At 31.7% G+C, this 18,215-nt stretch overlaps 1 protein-coding gene across 9 annotated transcripts; it reads left to right on the top strand.

Annotated features, from left to right (window-relative positions):
- Positions 1 to 1,640: 1,640 nt before the first annotated feature.
- On the top strand, positions 1,641 to 15,646 carry LOC130826049 (disease resistance protein At4g27190-like). Of its 9 annotated transcripts, none has more exons than XM_057691534.1 (7): positions 1,641 to 1,786; positions 2,007 to 2,109; positions 8,508 to 8,579; positions 9,452 to 9,564; positions 10,676 to 10,756; positions 11,907 to 12,034; positions 12,230 to 15,617. In XM_057691534.1, exons 4-7 carry the CDS (start codon positions 9,539 to 9,541, stop codon positions 15,274 to 15,276), a joined length of 3,282 nt encoding a protein of 1,093 aa, XP_057547517.1. In that variant the 5' UTR covers positions 1,641 to 1,786; positions 2,007 to 2,109; positions 8,508 to 8,579; positions 9,452 to 9,538; the 3' UTR covers positions 15,277 to 15,617. The 9 variants fall into 9 exon arrangements, with proteins under 9 accessions (XP_057547517.1, XP_057547522.1, XP_057547516.1 ...); XM_057691539.1 differs by having other exon boundaries at positions 9,452 to 9,590; XM_057691533.1 differs by lacking the exon at positions 8,508 to 8,579 and having other exon boundaries at positions 12,230 to 15,646.
- The last annotated feature ends 2,569 nt before the right edge of the window (positions 15,647 to 18,215 follow it).

The following is an 18,215-nucleotide window of genomic DNA, read 5'->3' as shown; positions in this document are numbered from 1 at the left end:
CAAATCTTCACCATTATTATTAATTTTAATGTCCTTCTTCTGCAAATTTGAAGCTGATAATGAATGGTAACTGTACAAAACCTGAGTATTCAAGGGATGAAGAAATTCTGATACCAGTAAAACCAGAGATGCCATAGCATAATAAGCTTTTATTCAAGAACAGTAGATTTTTTGTGTCAAAGTTTTATTTTTTTGTTGGTGGGTGTTAATGAATTTTATGGATCTTATGTTTGTTTGTGGATGGATGTTTATATATTAGGTCATGAATTGAATGAAAATAATAAATGAAGTGTATTAATTGGCCTGTTTTATGGATGGGTTTTGCTGCTGGTTTTTTAAATTAAGCTGGGTGGGTAATGGGTAGTTATTTCAAATTGGTACTACAAAGTAGTTGATGGTTTTGGAATGCTAGATTTTCCTTGTTGTAAACCATTAACTCTTGTAGTATCAAACAAAATAATTGATTGGCTTGAAAGTTTTTCTTGTTATCCATGTGATTTATCCCACCTACAGATCAATCCTAACCACCTTCTCTTGCCTGTAGTATAGGATACTATTCTTATCCCGAAATTAAAAAAAGTGAGTGAAAAAATTGAAAGTATGGTATAAATATATATATATATATATATATATATATATATATATATATATATATATATATATATATATATATATATGCTGTTAAATCTGAAATACAAACAACATTTTATTACCTAATGTGATTAAGTGGCTTTCAGCCTCTCACATAAGTGGAGTCTGAGGTTGAATCTACGCAATCTTATTCTTATTAGTGTAGAATATATTGTGCAAATATTTAGAGCATATTGTGATTTGTAATCATTCAATAGAATATTGTAAGTAGGTACTAAAGATAACGTAAGTAGATATGAAGGATACAATAACATTAATGTGTTAATGGGTTGGGCCTGAGATTAGGAGACCGACTGCTTTACTTTGTGTATTCTATTCATTATATCTATGCAATGTCTAATATATCTAATCATGTACAATTAAAAGTAATAAAAATTTAATGTATATAAATTTTATATTAACACAATTCAAAAGATCTCACTTAATTATGTTTTAACTTATAGATTATTAATAAAATATAATTTAAAAAATAATGGATGAATAGTCTCTTAAAAGTAAATGGAATACTTTAAGGTGAATAGAAAAGAGTATTTAATATTTATAGTAATTTTTAATATCTTTTTTTTTTTGAAAAGATCGAACACAAGACCCTTCTACAATCATGGTGGAGAAATAAATCAATTCATCTATCTTATAATCCTTGTAATTTTTGGTATCTAATTGATTGTTATTTTGGCTCTTTTGTAATTAAATGAGTATCAATTTTTTTAGAGTATCATACTCTTACTTATCAGTTATCATGATCATAGTGAGTTTAAAAAACTGACCGTTCAAATCGATTCTTCTTATTAGATATCAATTATCAGCTATTTAATAATCAAGGATCCATAGTTAATGTTTGGTCCTAAGCCTTTAAATCTGAGGACATGATACTAAAACATAGAGTAATTAAGTAGAATTTTATTTGATTCATTTTAATATAAATTTTATTATTATTATTTTCTTATAATTTTTACTTTATTATAATTAGATAGATTGAAAATTAAAATAGTATATTAACAAATGTAACAAAATCAAAATGGTAAATTGACTTCCAAAAACCACTTTGTCTTCCATCTTTCTAAAAATTTCAGTCGGTTAACTGGAAATACTCTCTCGTCCGTCTCCACTTTCCCTAATTTTATTCATTATTCAGGTATCGATTCCTTATTTTTAATTGCAAATATTTGCTGATTATTGAGGGTTTAGAGTGTTTTTATAGAGTGAAATCAATCCACCGGTTTATCATGCAATTTTCATAAATAGTAATGAATTTTTTAATTTAATTTGTATAGAAGTATAACATAATTTAGGCAAATTATTCATTTGTGGCTCTCAATAAGCCAAATTAATCTCCTTCTATTTCCTATTGCTAGATCTTTGAGAGACGGAAGATGCTTGCAATAAAACGGAAGATCTATCATCTGAAGCTTGCAACTCATCCCTGGGCAAGGATACGCAGAATTCCACTGAAGAGGGGTAATGCAAGTTTAAGTCTGTGCTGCATTGCATAACATGTGTCTTTCACTCTTTTTCTAAAAAGAAATAGTACTATTTGCAAATTACAGCAGTTTAATAATTTTGCCCAAAGAATCAAAGCCTATAACATTAAAGACCAAATCACAAAATTCAAAATTCCGACCACTAAAATGGTTGGAATTTTGTAATTTGCCCTAAATAGACTTTGATACTTGGGTGACCTTAAATCAAAAAAAAAATAAATATTAAGGTACTAATCAAATTATTTTTTAAAATAATCAAATTCTTTTTTAAGATAATAAAAATACTTTAAGTTATCTTTTACTTGATATTACTCAATGTGTTTGTAAATTTTTTTCTCGTTTAGGATCCGTTTGGATTGATTGTAAATATTTAAGGGGTAAATAAAAGTTAAAGTAGGAAAATAAAGTTAGATAGATGAAATAAATAATTACAGGAATTTGATTGTTAGAGAGGTGGAAAAATTAGTTAGAAAATAATGAAAAATGGATAAAATAGAAATTATTTTTATCATATTAGGATATAATTTCTCCATAGGAGAGGGTGTGGACATCTTTTCCTCCAAATGAGGGAAATCATCTTTTTTTTATTATTTTTTTGGTTTAGTTTTATTTTATCTCTTTTATAATTATTTTAATTACTTTATTTGTATCTCTAATTACCTTTATTCCATTAGTTTGACTTTTTATCCTTTTACATATATGCTCTCAATCAAAGCGAGTCCATAGAATATTTCATTTAAGGGGATAGGAGTATAAGATATAATATGTTTACATGAGATATTATTAGATTTATTTTAATATATAGTAAATTATTATATATTTTTGTAAAACAATATTTTATATAGTAAAATTTTTTAAACTCTCTTCTAATGGGGATCCTGACTATAGGATATGAATTTTTGAGCTACTTTTCACAAATCTACCTCTCACCCTCGTCCTATATTCGAACTTGGGACAAACAAGGAAACACTTGATTATAAGCAAACTTAAAATCTAATATTATTCCCTCCTAATAAGCCTATCTGTCTCATTTATTTTCTTACACTTGTTGAGACAATATTTTTACCTTTAATATCTCTAATTGTACGTAATTAAAAATTATGAAAAGTTAATATTCATAATCCTTGCATTGAGACGAAAAATATAAGATTACACATTTATAATACTAGTTGTGGGGCCGTGTGCTACGTACGCGGTCCACAAGTTACACTATCAAATTCGGTAATTTTATTTTAGGTAGTATGAACATCAAATTACATCTTTTGCTTCCAATCTAGTTCTCACAATGCTTCCAATCTCACAATCAAGTACATGATTACCATATTCTCAAATATTCCAATAATCAATGCATATATATCTATTTACTATATCACTTCATGTACTATTGTGTAATAACATCTATACTTAGCTTCTACCAAAGAACTTGTTTAAAGTATTCAATTTTTATCATGTTTACAATTCACCATTTAGGTCTGTAGACATTTCCATAAATCCACATCCCTGTAAAACTATTAGTCTATTACAAGTAAAATCGTTCAGCAAGATATGACTAAATCAACCCTTAGCTTGGCGTAGGATTCTCCTTGTGCTCTAAATTGACTGTCATTTCTATCCCCAAAATTGAAAGTTACTTCCAACGACATTTAATGGAAAGTAGTGACATTAAATGGAAAGGCACTTAACAAGATGAGTAGAGAAGTAAATTCTGTGAGCCCAAAGGAGCACTTTTTGCTGAAACATCACAAACAAAAAAGAAAATGATCCCAAACTAAACCATGAGGAAATCAAAGCTAGTTAAAAACACACAAGTGATTCATACCTGAAATAATTTGACGCGGGAAACAAGCAGGGGGAAGTGTCAGTATGAACGAGGAACGTCGCTTAAACAATCAAAAATTGACTGATTCATAGACCAACTCAATACATGATAATTTCCAAACTAATTTGAGGTTGTAATTGAACAAAAAAGAATTGAATTTTACAAATGTGAGATTCTAAGATCATCAATTTGCAATTACTTTCTGCAATATGGAATTTAATATATAATTTTTGAAAGGATAAAAGGAAACTAACTCAATAGATGATAATTTCCCATGTGGGTCTTGCTAGGTATGCAACTACAAGAAAGTCTCCATCTCTAGTAATTTGCTGTTAGCAGACCCATTTCTATTCAATACACACAACGTACAGAATGAAGATAACCTATCACTTGAATAAAAGCAACAAATTCGGGTAAAATCAGTATAAAAAAATCTTAAATTAAAGTAAGCAAAACAAGAAAAGATCAAACCCCTTACCAATTGAAAAACAAAACATATGAAGATAAGATGAGACACAACGAATGCAGTTGAGAATGAAGCTTAAATCAGCAAAAGTAGAAACACCGTGGTTCAAAATTTTTTACAATCATTTCACAAAAAAAAAAACTAAAGTGCAGCATTTGAGTAGAACACAAATGTCTTCATTCAGCTAACTGTTTTTTAGTATTCCGAAGTTCATCCTGACGCTTATCCCTCTTGCTCAAAAGGCTTGCAAGCCTAGCCCCTAGATTAGAAGACTTTTGCCCTGAAATTAGTATTAACTAAAATTTGTCGTTTTCTCCCTACTTTTATATATGGAGGAAAATGAACTTAAAAGGAAAAAAATTGAAACACAAACACCACCAAAAATATTAACCAAAACTCTTAAAGTTAGCAAAAAATATAAGGGGTTACAAGTTGTTACCATTGACCTCCATGAGCGTAGTTCTTTCTCACCAAAGCTTCCAAAATTATTCTAAATATCAATATTCAGAATCAATGTCTAAAGCAATTCAAAACCCAAATTATTACCATATATCACCATTTTATCCCATCGAAATAATTTACATCTCCAACAAAACCCATATATCACAATTCATAACTATCAATACAAAGCAACAAAAATTAAACCATAGAACAGATACCCAAAAATATACCAAAACCCAATACACAAGTAATTTATAAAAGAAGAAAGTATAGAACAAGTAATAAAATCAACAGTTGGATCGACCAAAATTCAGTCTAATAATTGATGTAACAAAGGAAGTACATAAAAACTTTAAATTATTACCTTCATACCGACAAGTACGAAGCATCCATCAACCACAAGAACCCGGAGACGACTTATCTGTCCAAACAAGAAGAAACTCAACTTTGTTGGAGTAATACGATAAGAGTTTGGTTTTAAAATTAGTGTATCAATAACTGACGTAATGATCTCCACACAAATCCATTTCCCATATGGCTCCACCAATACAACAGACACAAATCTTCATTTTTATATGCTTCGAAAATGCTAATAATAGACTCCACTATACTACACATGTTATCAAGTATCAGAGAAACCAGATCTGCCCATTGTTTCATAATGTGATCTTTACACATTCTAATTGCAGATCAGCAACAAAACAGTAACCAAACACAATTTGCAGAATTTCAAGAAAAAAAAAATGAAAAAAGGGAAATATTTATATGGCAAGCATTGTCAAGATCAATAGTAGTACCCACGTTTATAAGAGCAATCAAGGAATGGTCAATGGATGGTAGATCCAAAGTCCAACCCATTTACATTTTTTACAAAGAAATTCATCAAAAATTCAATCTTTAACGGTAAAAGAAATTGCCCATCTTAAATTATTTTCTGGGTATTTTCTTATCACTTGAATTATTAACAAAAACTTTATATTCTAAGCATTTGCATTTAAAGGTTCTGCTATTAACAATAAGCAAATTAAAGACAGGGGTTTATATATTCTAAGCATTCGTTGTTACTAATCATAGGGAAAGCCGCCTTGAGAATGTATTATTTACGTTCAAAATTACCAAAGTGAAGTAAAATAAAAGATTTAAAACTTATAGCTGACGTCGGAAATTACCAAATTAAATGAATGATCAAAACCTAGATCAAACAATTTACGACTAATCGAAGCCGAAGGTAAAAGATAAAAACTGATAGCTGACAGTTCCAAGTACCAAAGCCGAATGAAAGATCACAATCTAGATCAAACATTTTACGACTGATCGAAGCCAATTGCTACACAATAGTAAAAAAAATAATGGAATGCTGCAATTCAACCCAAACAATAAAGAATGTAAGCATTCCATTTAAAGTTAGAAGCTTGGCTATTTAAAAAAGAATCAAATTACTAAACTGAATGCAATAGCAATGAATGAGCACATATTCAATGCAATCCAATCCAAATAATACCCAAACAAATGTAGAACAGTAAATAAGATTAGGGGCTTACTTTTCTAGTTTGTTTGGAATGTCATTGAGTTGTATTCGAGAATTTGAATAAGATCCAAATTCGACCTAGAAGAAACCATGTCTGAAAAGCTTGATTGCAAAATTCTTATAAGCTTTTGCAGCCATCAGAGGCAGTCAGCCTAAAGTAATATCATGTAAAATAACTTGATTAATTACCTGATGAACTATAGTACTAATGTTGACAATAAGAGACATACTTCAATTAAAAATTAAAACCTTAACACAATATTGTGAGTATGTTAGCTTTTTAAAGAACTTTTATACCTTGTTAAATCCTCCGTAGTCCGTAGTCTTAATTTTAAAAATTCTCGATAGTCTTAAACATTTCTCAACAAGTGTTTAAAAAACCCAAAACCCTAAATTTTTAAGAGTCATAATGCACCAAAACATTCTCATAAAAGTAAACCCTAAATTTGTGGAGGGTTGTGGTGGGTTGTAGTTAGCTAGCTTTAGTTATGTTTTTGGTGTATTTTGTACGTTTTATTTTGATGATTTGTGATATGGTTTTTTTTATGTTCTATGTAGTGTTTGGTGTGCAAGGTGGTAAGGTTAGAAACCGGGTGTGTAAGATGATAGATATTATTGGGTTTGGTGTTGTATAGTCCACTCCTATGCTCTTTTCTGTGTGGCTTTGTCCCCTTTTCCAATGGCTTTTTCCCCTCGCGGGGTTTTTTGTGCCGGCGGTCTTAGGGCTCCCAAGTTTCAGTGTTTTTTTTTCATCTTTTTCTAATATATTCCTAATTTTAAAAAAAAAAAAAAAAGTAACCCTAGAAAATCAAAACCCTAATTTCTCCCAATAACAAATAAAAATAACCCAACATTTTCAATTCGAAATCAAATCCAATTCAAAACCTAAAAAGAGATCTTACAGTATATGAGATAATCATTCACAGATCGTGCAAACAATCAATCGTCCTCTTAAATAATCAATCAAGAATAATAAAACACAAAGAAATGAGAGTAAAGCAAATTACCTGAAGTAACCTTTTGAAGTGGAATCAAAATATGAGGAAGAAACTAAAAACCCAAAAAAGAGCTTTAGAAAAGGAGGAAAAGAAGATGAAAATGGATTGACAAGGAAGAAAAAAATGGGTGATGCGGTAGATGAACTGACAAAAATGGAGGGAAGAGCTGGCAAAAGAGAGAAGGCAGAAATGGGGAAAAGCAGGAGAAATCACAGAAATGGGAATAGCATTCAATAGCATTTTCACTGTTCATTTTGCAAAAAATGAGTAGTTATAATGCCGTACCCATATTTTATAGTAAGAGGTTTTAAAATATAAATCAAGAATAAAGTACAAATTAAGAATAATTAATGAATAGTGAGAAAAAGAAAATGAGACTAAGTAGGAAGCATAGGAAGTAGTCGTACTCCTAATAGATATATACACAATAGAAAAGGCTTGGTTATGCCCTTACAAATCCAAAATCTTTTTGTAATATAAATTTCTTTGTCACTTGATCGTGGAGAGATTCATTATATATATATATATATATATATATATATATATATATATATATATATATATATATATATATATATATATATATATAGGTCGAGTTCAAGTGCGTACAATGCTTATGTGTGAGTTGTGCGAACCTGTTTTGGCAAAAAAAGTGTTACTATTAGTTGTTTTGGAATCTTTCTGCTAAAAAATTAATACTTTTTGATGTAAAAGTAACACTTTTTGAAAAGTGTTAATTTTTGGCAAAAACACGTTTTTGCCAGAAAGTAACAGGTTCGCACAATTCACACAAAAGAATTGTTCGCACTTGAAGGGTACTTATAATAAGAAGGATAAAAATGATTTTTAGTCACTATATATACAGAGATACTATGTTATAAATTAAGAACATTCTTCAGATTAATGACATAGTATCTTTTCTGTGTAGATAGTGACTTTTACATTTAAGTGTTTTTGGCTCAATCGTAACCTCAGATTTTTTTTATGTTATTGAAAACAAAAGTTTAAAATGCGTCTTGTTCTTCATATTTTGAACACCCGTCTTATTGGATCCCTCACACACACATATATGTGAATATATATATTCTTAAGATTTTTCTGGGATAAACTTTTATTATCACAGAATCAAGGACTACGTCAAAACACCGCATGAACGATGGAAAGCTAGGAAGTTTGAGACGAGGACAATATAAGTGTTGTTACTCCCTCAGTGTTCCTTATTTTGATTTCCTTATTGTTCACTTCTCTCATATGACTGACCACATTAATTTCCAATTCCTTTTATAAAAGTGTTGTTATGAGTACGATAAATATAAAAAAAAAAAAATAATATAGATCTTACACAAATTTTACATGATTTACCAACAATATAGTTAGTAAATTAAGAGAGATTAATATAGGACCCTAGAAATTCTAAGCCGAATAAGACTCTAAAAATCCTTATTAGAATAGGACTGATATTAAACCCATAACAGAAATAGATATGGAGACTCCCCCTTCCAAACATATGCAAGTGAGTACATAAAGATGTGATTCATATTCAGAGCTGTCTTTGACATTTTAAAGAACCTGAGCAAAATAGAAATTATGCGTCCTTAAAAACTAAAAGTATGCTCTATTGCATTTTGGTATTTGTAAACTTGTGTATTAATACTTTAATTATTACAATTATTTTTTATTAATATATTTAAATATTACTAAATTTTATATTTAAATGGAACCAACCACTATTTTAATCATAGATTTCAAATAGTACTTTTTTTAAAAAAAAAAACATTACAATAAAATAATAAAACAAATTCAATTTAAAGTTTAAAACACTATCATCACTTATCTTGATTGAGCTAATAATAAAAGTAATAAGTTAAAAATTATCAAGAGAGATTATGAAATTAGCATAAAATAATATTAGTATATGTATATTAAGTGAAAATACATCATATAATTTGCTCACCTAAAATAATTTATACTAGTATATCCTAAACATTTAATATAACTATATAAGGTGATAGTACAAATTTATTAATCAATTTATCTAATTGGTCATGGTCATGCTCATCATCCCAGTGTCCCGCAAGTTAGGGTCCAGGGGGAGAGGTAGCGGACAGATCATACCCGTACCTTTTTGGAAGAGAGGGGAAAAGGGCATGAGAAATGCGCGCAATCAAGAAAATCCCCAGGTAATATGAGCCTCGCCAAAAGAAAGGTAAGTAGCACCAAGATATTGTAGGAGAATTACTTGCAAAATACACGCACCAGGTTGAACTAGGATAGCGTCGTTAGAAAAAATTAAATAGGTAAATAAGCACATAAGGCATAAAGAAGTAAGTGAAAGGGACTATCAAAAGTTTGAGACTCGAACACAACGCCTCCAACTACTTCTGTCGCTGGTCAGGTCCTTCGAAAGGTGCAACTCACACAAGTCGATTTAACTAATTATCTTTTTAAAATAATGAACTAAATGTGAGTTGACATTAAATTATAATACTTTCTCTGTCCATTTAATTTTGCTACACAATACACAAAAACTCTTATTTTAATTTTAACCATATAGCAAAATCAAAGGGGCTATGATCTCATTAATATATTATTAATTACAGTAACCATAATGACCTCTTTTTAATTGCTTTTTTAGAAATATCAATCATCACCATCTCTTTCTCACATTTGTTATTTCATTGCTAATTTGTCCATCGGTTAATGAGAATCAGTAATCATCGCTATCATTTTAAATTAATCGTAATCTTTAGTGGCTCTATTCTCAAACCTCTTGAATACTTGACATTCCTTTTTATAATATTTTCTAGGAAATAATATAAGGCCCCTATAGCAGTATCTCATGGAGCCGACCCTACTCATATTATAACTAGAGGTGTTCTAAATAGACCCAACGACCTAATATCTACCCTAACTTATAATCGAATCTGACTTAACCTGACTTCAAAATGAAATTAAAATAATGCAAAAAAATCAACGTGGATGCTTAACTCGATTAAACATTTGATTTGAAATCCATCCGATAACCTAAATGAACACCAATAACTATAAGAATTAACAACTATGCCATAAGGTAACATTAAGTAAATTTGTTTATGCACATGTTGCATTAGCATGTAAGCTAATATAGAAAACGAAACCACATATCTCATCCATATGACCGTATCCAGATTAATGTGTCACTAGGGGTAATATACAATATTGCAATTGACGATTGTACATACTAGGGGTAACATACAATATTGCTGATTTATGGTCGAAAAATGAAAATTTTTGAAATGTCTGGTTCTTTAGGCTTGTCAAAAATGCTGATGAAGATGGATTTACTTGGAGATTGTACGGGATGAAAGAAATTTCAGGAGCAAAGTACAAGAGGTATCTGTTTTTTAAATGATATGGGCTTATATCTGCTCTCTTATTGTACTTCTGACTTCTGTGACTTCCCTACATCCAAATGTATTGACGTATTAGTAAAATAACATGATATTACTAGTCATCTCAAGGCATTTAAATTATACATTCAAAAGAATAAGATATTTCAAGCTAGATTTAAACCCTCTCACATGAAAAAGATATTGTAAACATTGTTCCTGTGATCCTTCTTTTGTTTCACTCCATCAATCCCCTCGTCATTCATTTTACTGTCATCAATGTCTTGTTTCTTCTTTAATGTCGACATCCACATGATTGTTTCTTGTTAGGATTATGGGTGACTAATATTCACCAAGTAATTTGGACTTGATTATGCAAATTAACTAAGTGTGTTAGTGTGGTAAGAAAAGAACCAAGTACTAGCTTGGGATTGGATGAGGGAAAATCAACCTAGTAGACTTGCCCCTAGTAGACTTGCCCCTTGTACTCATTGGTTGGTTTAGAGCCTTCAAAAGCAAGGCATAGCCTTGGGGAGCAAAACATGGATTAGTCATCGGACAAGTAGCATTGAAGGGAGCATTGGGAAATGGGGACCATGAGACACGTTGCAAAAAGGAGTAGAAGTCGGCAACACACCTGTGCTAGAACGAGCACTATCTAGCTTGAACAAACATAGGCCTCTAGAGAGCTGCCTCGTTTTTTTGCTTTGTGCTGATGTCTTACTTACTGGATACTTCTATGCCTTATATTTCCCACACTAGTCTTAGGTCATTGGGTAGTAAGCCAAAAGTCTCATTTGTATAGCTTTCCTATTGCTTAAGTTTATTCCTCTTAAAACCTCCATTATAGTTCCTTCAAAGATTGTAGTCTATCCTTTCAACACATATTAATACAATCCTAGCTAGATATGGTGGACGTAGCCTTAATTTGGTGAACCACCTTAAATCTTTTGTCTTTATTTTCTTTGTTCATTATTGCTATTTATCACATACTTGCATATTTGGTTCATACATTCATACACACTATGAATATCCATTTAAACTCCCATGTTTGATCTTTGGTGAGTGAGAGTGCCTCTCATTTCAATTCTTGTTATGATTGATTAGATACCGAGTAAAATTGCCAATTTTGAGATAGTACTTTCATTGAACAGGAGCTATTATAGGTGCTTCTTTCGTGGATGTCATGCCACTAAGATAGTGCAAAGATCTGACGATTGCAATAATTTTAAGGTCACGTACAGGGGTACACATACTTGCTGTTTCGTAGCCAAGAATACTCGTAAGTTTTCACTTGCATGATTCTAAATCAGATTCAAATCCATGCTCTTTATTCTTGTAGGCTGTAACTTCCAGGGAATTTAAATATAAGTTGAGTACAAACCAAATAGTCAGTAGATTTAAAGCAGCTTGTTCCTTGAACCTCAATGCAAAACTTTACTCTAGTGGGCTATGCTTATACCATTTGCTTTTGCAGCAGCAAGCAGCAGTGAGGCAACAGAATCAATATCTTATGGAGCCGCAAGCAACGAGACATCAGAAACATATTTCAATGGATCTAATTCCTCGTATTCTATTCAAAATTGCATAAAAGAATCAAATCTAATGCCGTCGACTTTTACTACAATTTGGGACTGGGACAAAGATTTATTGCTAAACTGGGAGGAAAGTGAAGCATGCTATGATATTCATAATGCTGGTGTAAGTGGTGAAGTTAGACAAGAAGAGTCTATTTTGTCATCTTCTGCTCTTATACAGTCAAATAAGCCAGTTTTAGCTGAATCAATGTTCAGCAGAACTGAATACATTTTCGCGACTCCGCACTTGAAGAGAAAAGAACTGTCTTCTTTTTCTCCACAATGTTCATCAGTAAATTCTAGTGGATCCGTGGATAGCAACTTGCAAAAGCTATTTTCAGCTTGTCAGGATGTAAAAGTCAGGAAGATTGGATTTTATGGAACTGGTGGTGTAGGAAAAACCACAGCAATGAAGGCATTTTTTTTGCACTATGATTCAAAGAGATTGTTTGACTTTGTCCTTTGGGTGACTATACCAAGACACTTTTCTAGAAGAATGATACAGAATGCATTAAGCAAACAATTATCTTTAGAAATACCGAATATCAAGTCTGACGATGAAGTTGCTATGATCCTTCATCAAACTCTTCTTGCAAAAAAGTTCATTTTGTTTCTAGAAGATGTTTGGGAGTATGTGGATCTGCTAAAGATCGGAATTCCTATTGGCAATCTACAATACAACTATATGATAATTTTGACGGCCACATCAGTTTCTATTTGCAAAGCCATGGAGGTGGATAGAATCATTAAAGCAGAGCCGCTCCCTGGGGAAGAATCATGGAAATTGTTCCGATTTAATGTTGGCGAAGTCTTGGATAATCAATGTATTGAGCATTATGGTCGAGTTATTGTGGGTGAGTGTTATGGTTTGCCTTTGACGATCAAAGTTGTTGGAAGAGCCTTAAGAATGGATAGCTGTATTTTCTCATGGAAGCGTGCACTGCAGGATATATTATTGACTGATCCTCTTCAGGTACTCAAACTTGGATATGATAGACTAAACGCAGATGATATGAAAAGTTGCTTTCTGTATTCTGCCTTATTCATAGGATGCAAAACTGTGAGGATTCCTTCTCTGGTTGAGTACTTGGTCGATGAAGGACTTTTTTACGGGAGTATGAAAAGAGGACATGATGTTCTAAAGAATCTTTGTAACGTCTCTCTGTTGGAGTGCAGCGATGGCTTGATGGTTGAAATGCATGACCTTCTATGTGATTTGGCATTAAAAATACTGTCAGATGTGAATGGGTTCCAAATGTTGTTGAATCGTTATGTAAAGTCAATATTGCCACTGGGAACCTTTCTGTCTACTAAAAGAGCTGAGAGCTCATCTTTGGATAGTCACGTATCTATTCTAAGAGCTTGCGAGGGTTTCAATGAATCACCATCAAAGAAAGAATGGGAAAATGCAAAGATGGTATTTTCGATGGATAATCCATTATTAATTTTACCCGAAAGGCCCGCCTGCTCAAAAATGTTGATACTTTTCCTTCAAAGAAATAGCAGGTTGAGATCCATACCTTCGTCTTTCTTTGATAACATGTCTTCTCTTCAAATTCTGAACCTGTCAAAAACCAGAATAAAGTCGTTGCCAAAGTCTGTCTCAAAATTAGAACACATGCAGGTATTGATTCTTCGAAACTGTGAGCGTTTACTCTTTCTTCCCTCTGAAATTGGGGCTCTCAAACATCTCTTAGTTCTTGATGTACACGGAACAGAAATATGCCATTTGCCTGATCAAGTTGGTGAGCTGCTTTGTTTAGTTCACTTACAAGTTCGCTTCTATGGATCCATGGATCAGGATGAATGTACAATGCTGCCTTCACAATTGATATCCAAGGGAATAATTGCCAAACTTGTTCGGTTAAGGGAGCTTAGCATCATTGTGTATCCAGGAGATTTGCGATGGACAAAAATTGCATTAGAGCTAACAAGAGAAGTGAGCAATTTGAAACTGTGTTCCCTGTCTTTCCACTTTCCTGAAATAAATCATCTTGAGTACTTCATGAATGTAAGTCCAGCTTGGCTGCATCGAACATTGGATCGTTTCAATTTTATCGTGGGCCATGATGTCAAGCGTGTTGTTTCTCATGTTTCTTCAGAACTAGAAAACGAGTTTAATCAGCAAGACCGTTGCTTAAGGTTTGTTGATGGTCAGGATGCTCCTGATGCAATCAAGAAAATTTTTTCACAAGCTACAGCATTCTACTTGGATCATCACCTAAGTGCTTACTCCTTGACGCATTTCGGATTATATACTATGGATAATTTGAAGTTTTGCATAGTGAGGGATTGTCCAAAATTGAAAACAGTGATAAACAGCAAAAACCTGACAGGAAGTGTTTTCAGATCCCTGGAGATCTTGAGCATCCACTATTCTTGGAATTTAAGTCGGATCTGGGTGGGTCCCATTCCACCTGGAAGCTGTTTGATGCTTAGACAATTGTCAGTGCACTCTTGCCCAAAACTGGAATTCATTCTGTCTGCTTCCATGGTTGCTGTTCTTCCCAACCTTGAGGAGTTGATTGTTGCGGACTGTCAATCCTTGAAAAGTGTTGTCACCAACGAGGATCAGATTTCTGCTGATGATGACACCATTGACAGTGACCATTTCGAGCCTTATAATGCCGATGCAAAAGACCCTATGGAGGTTGACACTTTTAATGTTGCGGAGCTTAAGATAAAGGTTATGAAGCTTCATTATCTTCCCAAATTGGTAAACATTTGGAGCGATGGTGATTTGCCTTGCTTAGTGTACGTCAATATATATAACTGTCCTCGACTGCAAAATCTCAATCTGAAGTCTCCTGTTGAGATCACCTTAAAGGAGATCAAAGCCGAAACAGCCTGGTGGGATCATTTGGAGTGGGATGATCCTGCATTGCCTGCTAAACTTCAAGGCTGCGTTAAGGATATCCAGAGTGATGATATATGGGGCACGGTATAGGCATGGTGTCGAATAAAATCTGGTAATTAATTGGACACTTGTACTGGTGTATTTCAGTCTGTGTTGGTACTGTCATGTAGCATTGTCAAGCTTCTATTTGTTTTATCGTTTGCTCGAGTACTAAAGGCGTCGTTAGAATGTGCAAGTACAGTGTATTGATAAAATTGATAAAATTTTGTGTATGTGTTGTGTATTAAAATGTGCATGTACATGCTGTATAGTAGTACTTCTAAATTTTGTGCTACTCCGTTTTGGTAAGAGGAATAGAGAGAATTGATCTTTCTATAGGTGGTGAATTTTATATTGTACAACGGAATTGAAAATGAAGTGATTTCTCACTACTTGCATTAAAGATAAAAAAAAATTGTAAATATATCTGATTAAAATTTTAAAATTTACCATTTAAAATTTTGTAAATATATAAAAACTGCTAACATTATAATGTCTTTTGTTTTTATAATGACTTTTTAGAATAAATTTACCATTTTAATTTAATACTGATTACGATGTAAAAATTCAATAAACATAAATCGCTATAATATTAAGATTTTCAATAGCAATTTAAATAACAAAAAATCACACAAATGACAAATGTGATATTCATTCCAAGTAATTTATGGAGAATTAAAAAATGTATGCAATACTGAGAATACAGTTTTATCTAAGTTAGAATATGTACCATTTTCGTTAAAGTCTTAGATTTGATTTTCATTGCATAGCTCCTTCCTCGACCTATTTAGGGGAAAAGTCACTTTTTTTTCACATTGATCAACATCAAAATCTTCTTAAAGTAAGTTTGGTGGTTACACCTAAATGGAAGTAACGAAAATAATTATGGTATAATTTATAATATGTATCATGTCATCTTCATTGAAATAAAACTTAAATCAATTTTTTTTTTCGCATTTTTTCATTACCTTCTAATATCTTTCTCTGAAAAAAATGAGATATTAAAGTAAAACAAACTTATTATTAATCTTAAGTTGATTGCACTAAAGGAGCGTTTAGCAAATTAGCTTATTGAGCAATTTTAGCTCATTTTGATATAAATAGAGAGTTGGGTGATCAAATCAGCTAATGCTAATGTTTGGTGAATTAACTAGTTGAAATAGCCACTTTAATAATGCTAATGCTAGAGTTGGGTTAAAAATCAGCTAGTCAAACCAGTTAATAAAATTATCTAATCAGATCGGCTACTTTAATCATGGTATTAGCTGTTTCTCAAACATACAATTTTTAATCATACTATACACTAAAAAAATAAAAGAGTTGGACACGTGTTACTACAACAATAAAAATTTTGCCTTTCAATTCTACTAATTAAATTATTTTAGGTAATTTTTTATGTTAAATTTTATTAAATCATTATTTATTTATCTATCTATACATCATACTATATACTAAAACAATAGAAAATTTGGACACGTAACTGCAACAAGAAAAAATTTCTCTCCTAATTTTACTATTTAGATTATTTTAGTTAATTTTTATTTCAGATTGGATATTTATACGCTAATGACGATGAGAACACTTGCAAGGTCAAATATTTTTGTCAATGATAATTTTATTATTTATTTTATTTGATTATAATGTTTTTTTATTTTTTATTTTTTCATATTACTGAGCATTAAACCATTGTCATAAAACAATGATTTAAGAGCCATATAATCATCATACGCTGGTGGTGGAAAGTCAAATAATTTTGTTAACTAATTAAGTTTTATTGATAATTATATTATTTATTTTATTCATTGATTTTGATTAGAATGTTTTTTTATTTTTTATATTACCGAGAATTGTACTATTGCAATACAACAATAATTTAAAATTTATATACTAACTTAATTACATATATAAGATTAATAATTTTTTATTTAAATAATTAGTAAACCGTGCTTGGCACGAGAATCTATCTAGTATCATAGACTCATAGTCGCGAACTCGCGATTTAGTACGACAGTCAACCGGGTCTTTCACGAAAAAACTTACTATCGTTCATTTTACTCATTGAATTGATTAATTAGATACTGTACTCAATTGTGTTATTTTACTCCATTGAAATAATATAAACAAGAAACTACACATCACAGAAGACGTAACCATCATTAGGTGAATCTTCTTAAATTATTGTGTCGTTTTTACAATTTTATTTTTCATCAAACGTTTGTTAGTTCATTGAAATCGTTGTTCATCAAAGTTCTTTAGATCGTATCGATCTTGGCAAATATTTCAAATAAAGCCAACATCATTAGAGAATCTTACAGAATTTGATGATGCGATACTGTTCTTATATAATCAAATACATAAGTCTTATTTCGGTTATGAAACGAGGAAGTGGAAAACACTTGAAATACTGTAAGTGGAAGCGTTATCAGGAGCGGCGATTCGTGGAAGGAAGCGACTTGAATTCCTGCAACACAACACGTTAGCCTTGTCCGGGGGTGATCTCTCGGAAAACCCCTCCGACGTTCAAGTTAGAACGAGGATGTGAGATTAATGAATAAATGATTATGGATTGAATGCAGGAACAGAGATGTCGGGATTGAGATTACTTGTATATGGGTAGGTTAATGAAATGGAGAACGAGTAAGAATATTAAGAGGGTTATTCTCAGATGATCCCTTTCTTTCTGATGGTTGTCCCTATTTATAATGGTGAAAAAGAAGTTATTTCTGAGAGGAGGTTGATTATCATGGAGTGATAGTGGGCAGTTATCAGCACAAAAGAAGGAGAACCATGGAATGAGGGATGAAGGGTAGTTGTCAAAGGGAAAGTTGGGTCAATTGGAGGTTACCTCTCAGGGGAAGTTAGGGTATTTTGAGGGTTACTTGCTCATGGGCCAATTAAGGAGGTTGGGGAATTCAGAAAAAGCCCATTGACTAAAAGTCAAGGTCAATACGAAAGGTCAAAGGGTATCAAGGTAATATGACATTAATAAT

The sequence above is a fragment of the Amaranthus tricolor genome, chromosome 10 (genome assembly GCF_026212465.1).
Source record: "Amaranthus tricolor cultivar Red isolate AtriRed21 chromosome 10, ASM2621246v1, whole genome shotgun sequence".
NCBI classification, from domain to species: domain Eukaryota; kingdom Viridiplantae; phylum Streptophyta; class Magnoliopsida; order Caryophyllales; family Amaranthaceae; genus Amaranthus; species Amaranthus tricolor.
This window is presented reverse-complemented; position numbering and strand designations above follow the sequence as displayed.

What these genes read in the sequence shown, in the direction of transcription:
- LOC130826049 (XM_057691533.1), top strand. Translation starts at nt 9,539, where the DNA reads ATGCGCGCAATCAAGAAAATCCCCAG. An exon ending in GCAATCAAGAAAATCCCCAG is followed by an intron (nt 9,565 to 10,675) that starts GTAATATGAGCC and finishes CTGGTTCTTTAG; the next exon opens with GCTTGTCAAAAATGCTGATG. An exon ending in TCAGGAGCAAAGTACAAGAG is followed by an intron (nt 10,757 to 11,906) that starts GTATCTGTTTTT and finishes TTCATTGAACAG; the next exon opens with GAGCTATTATAGGTGCTTCT.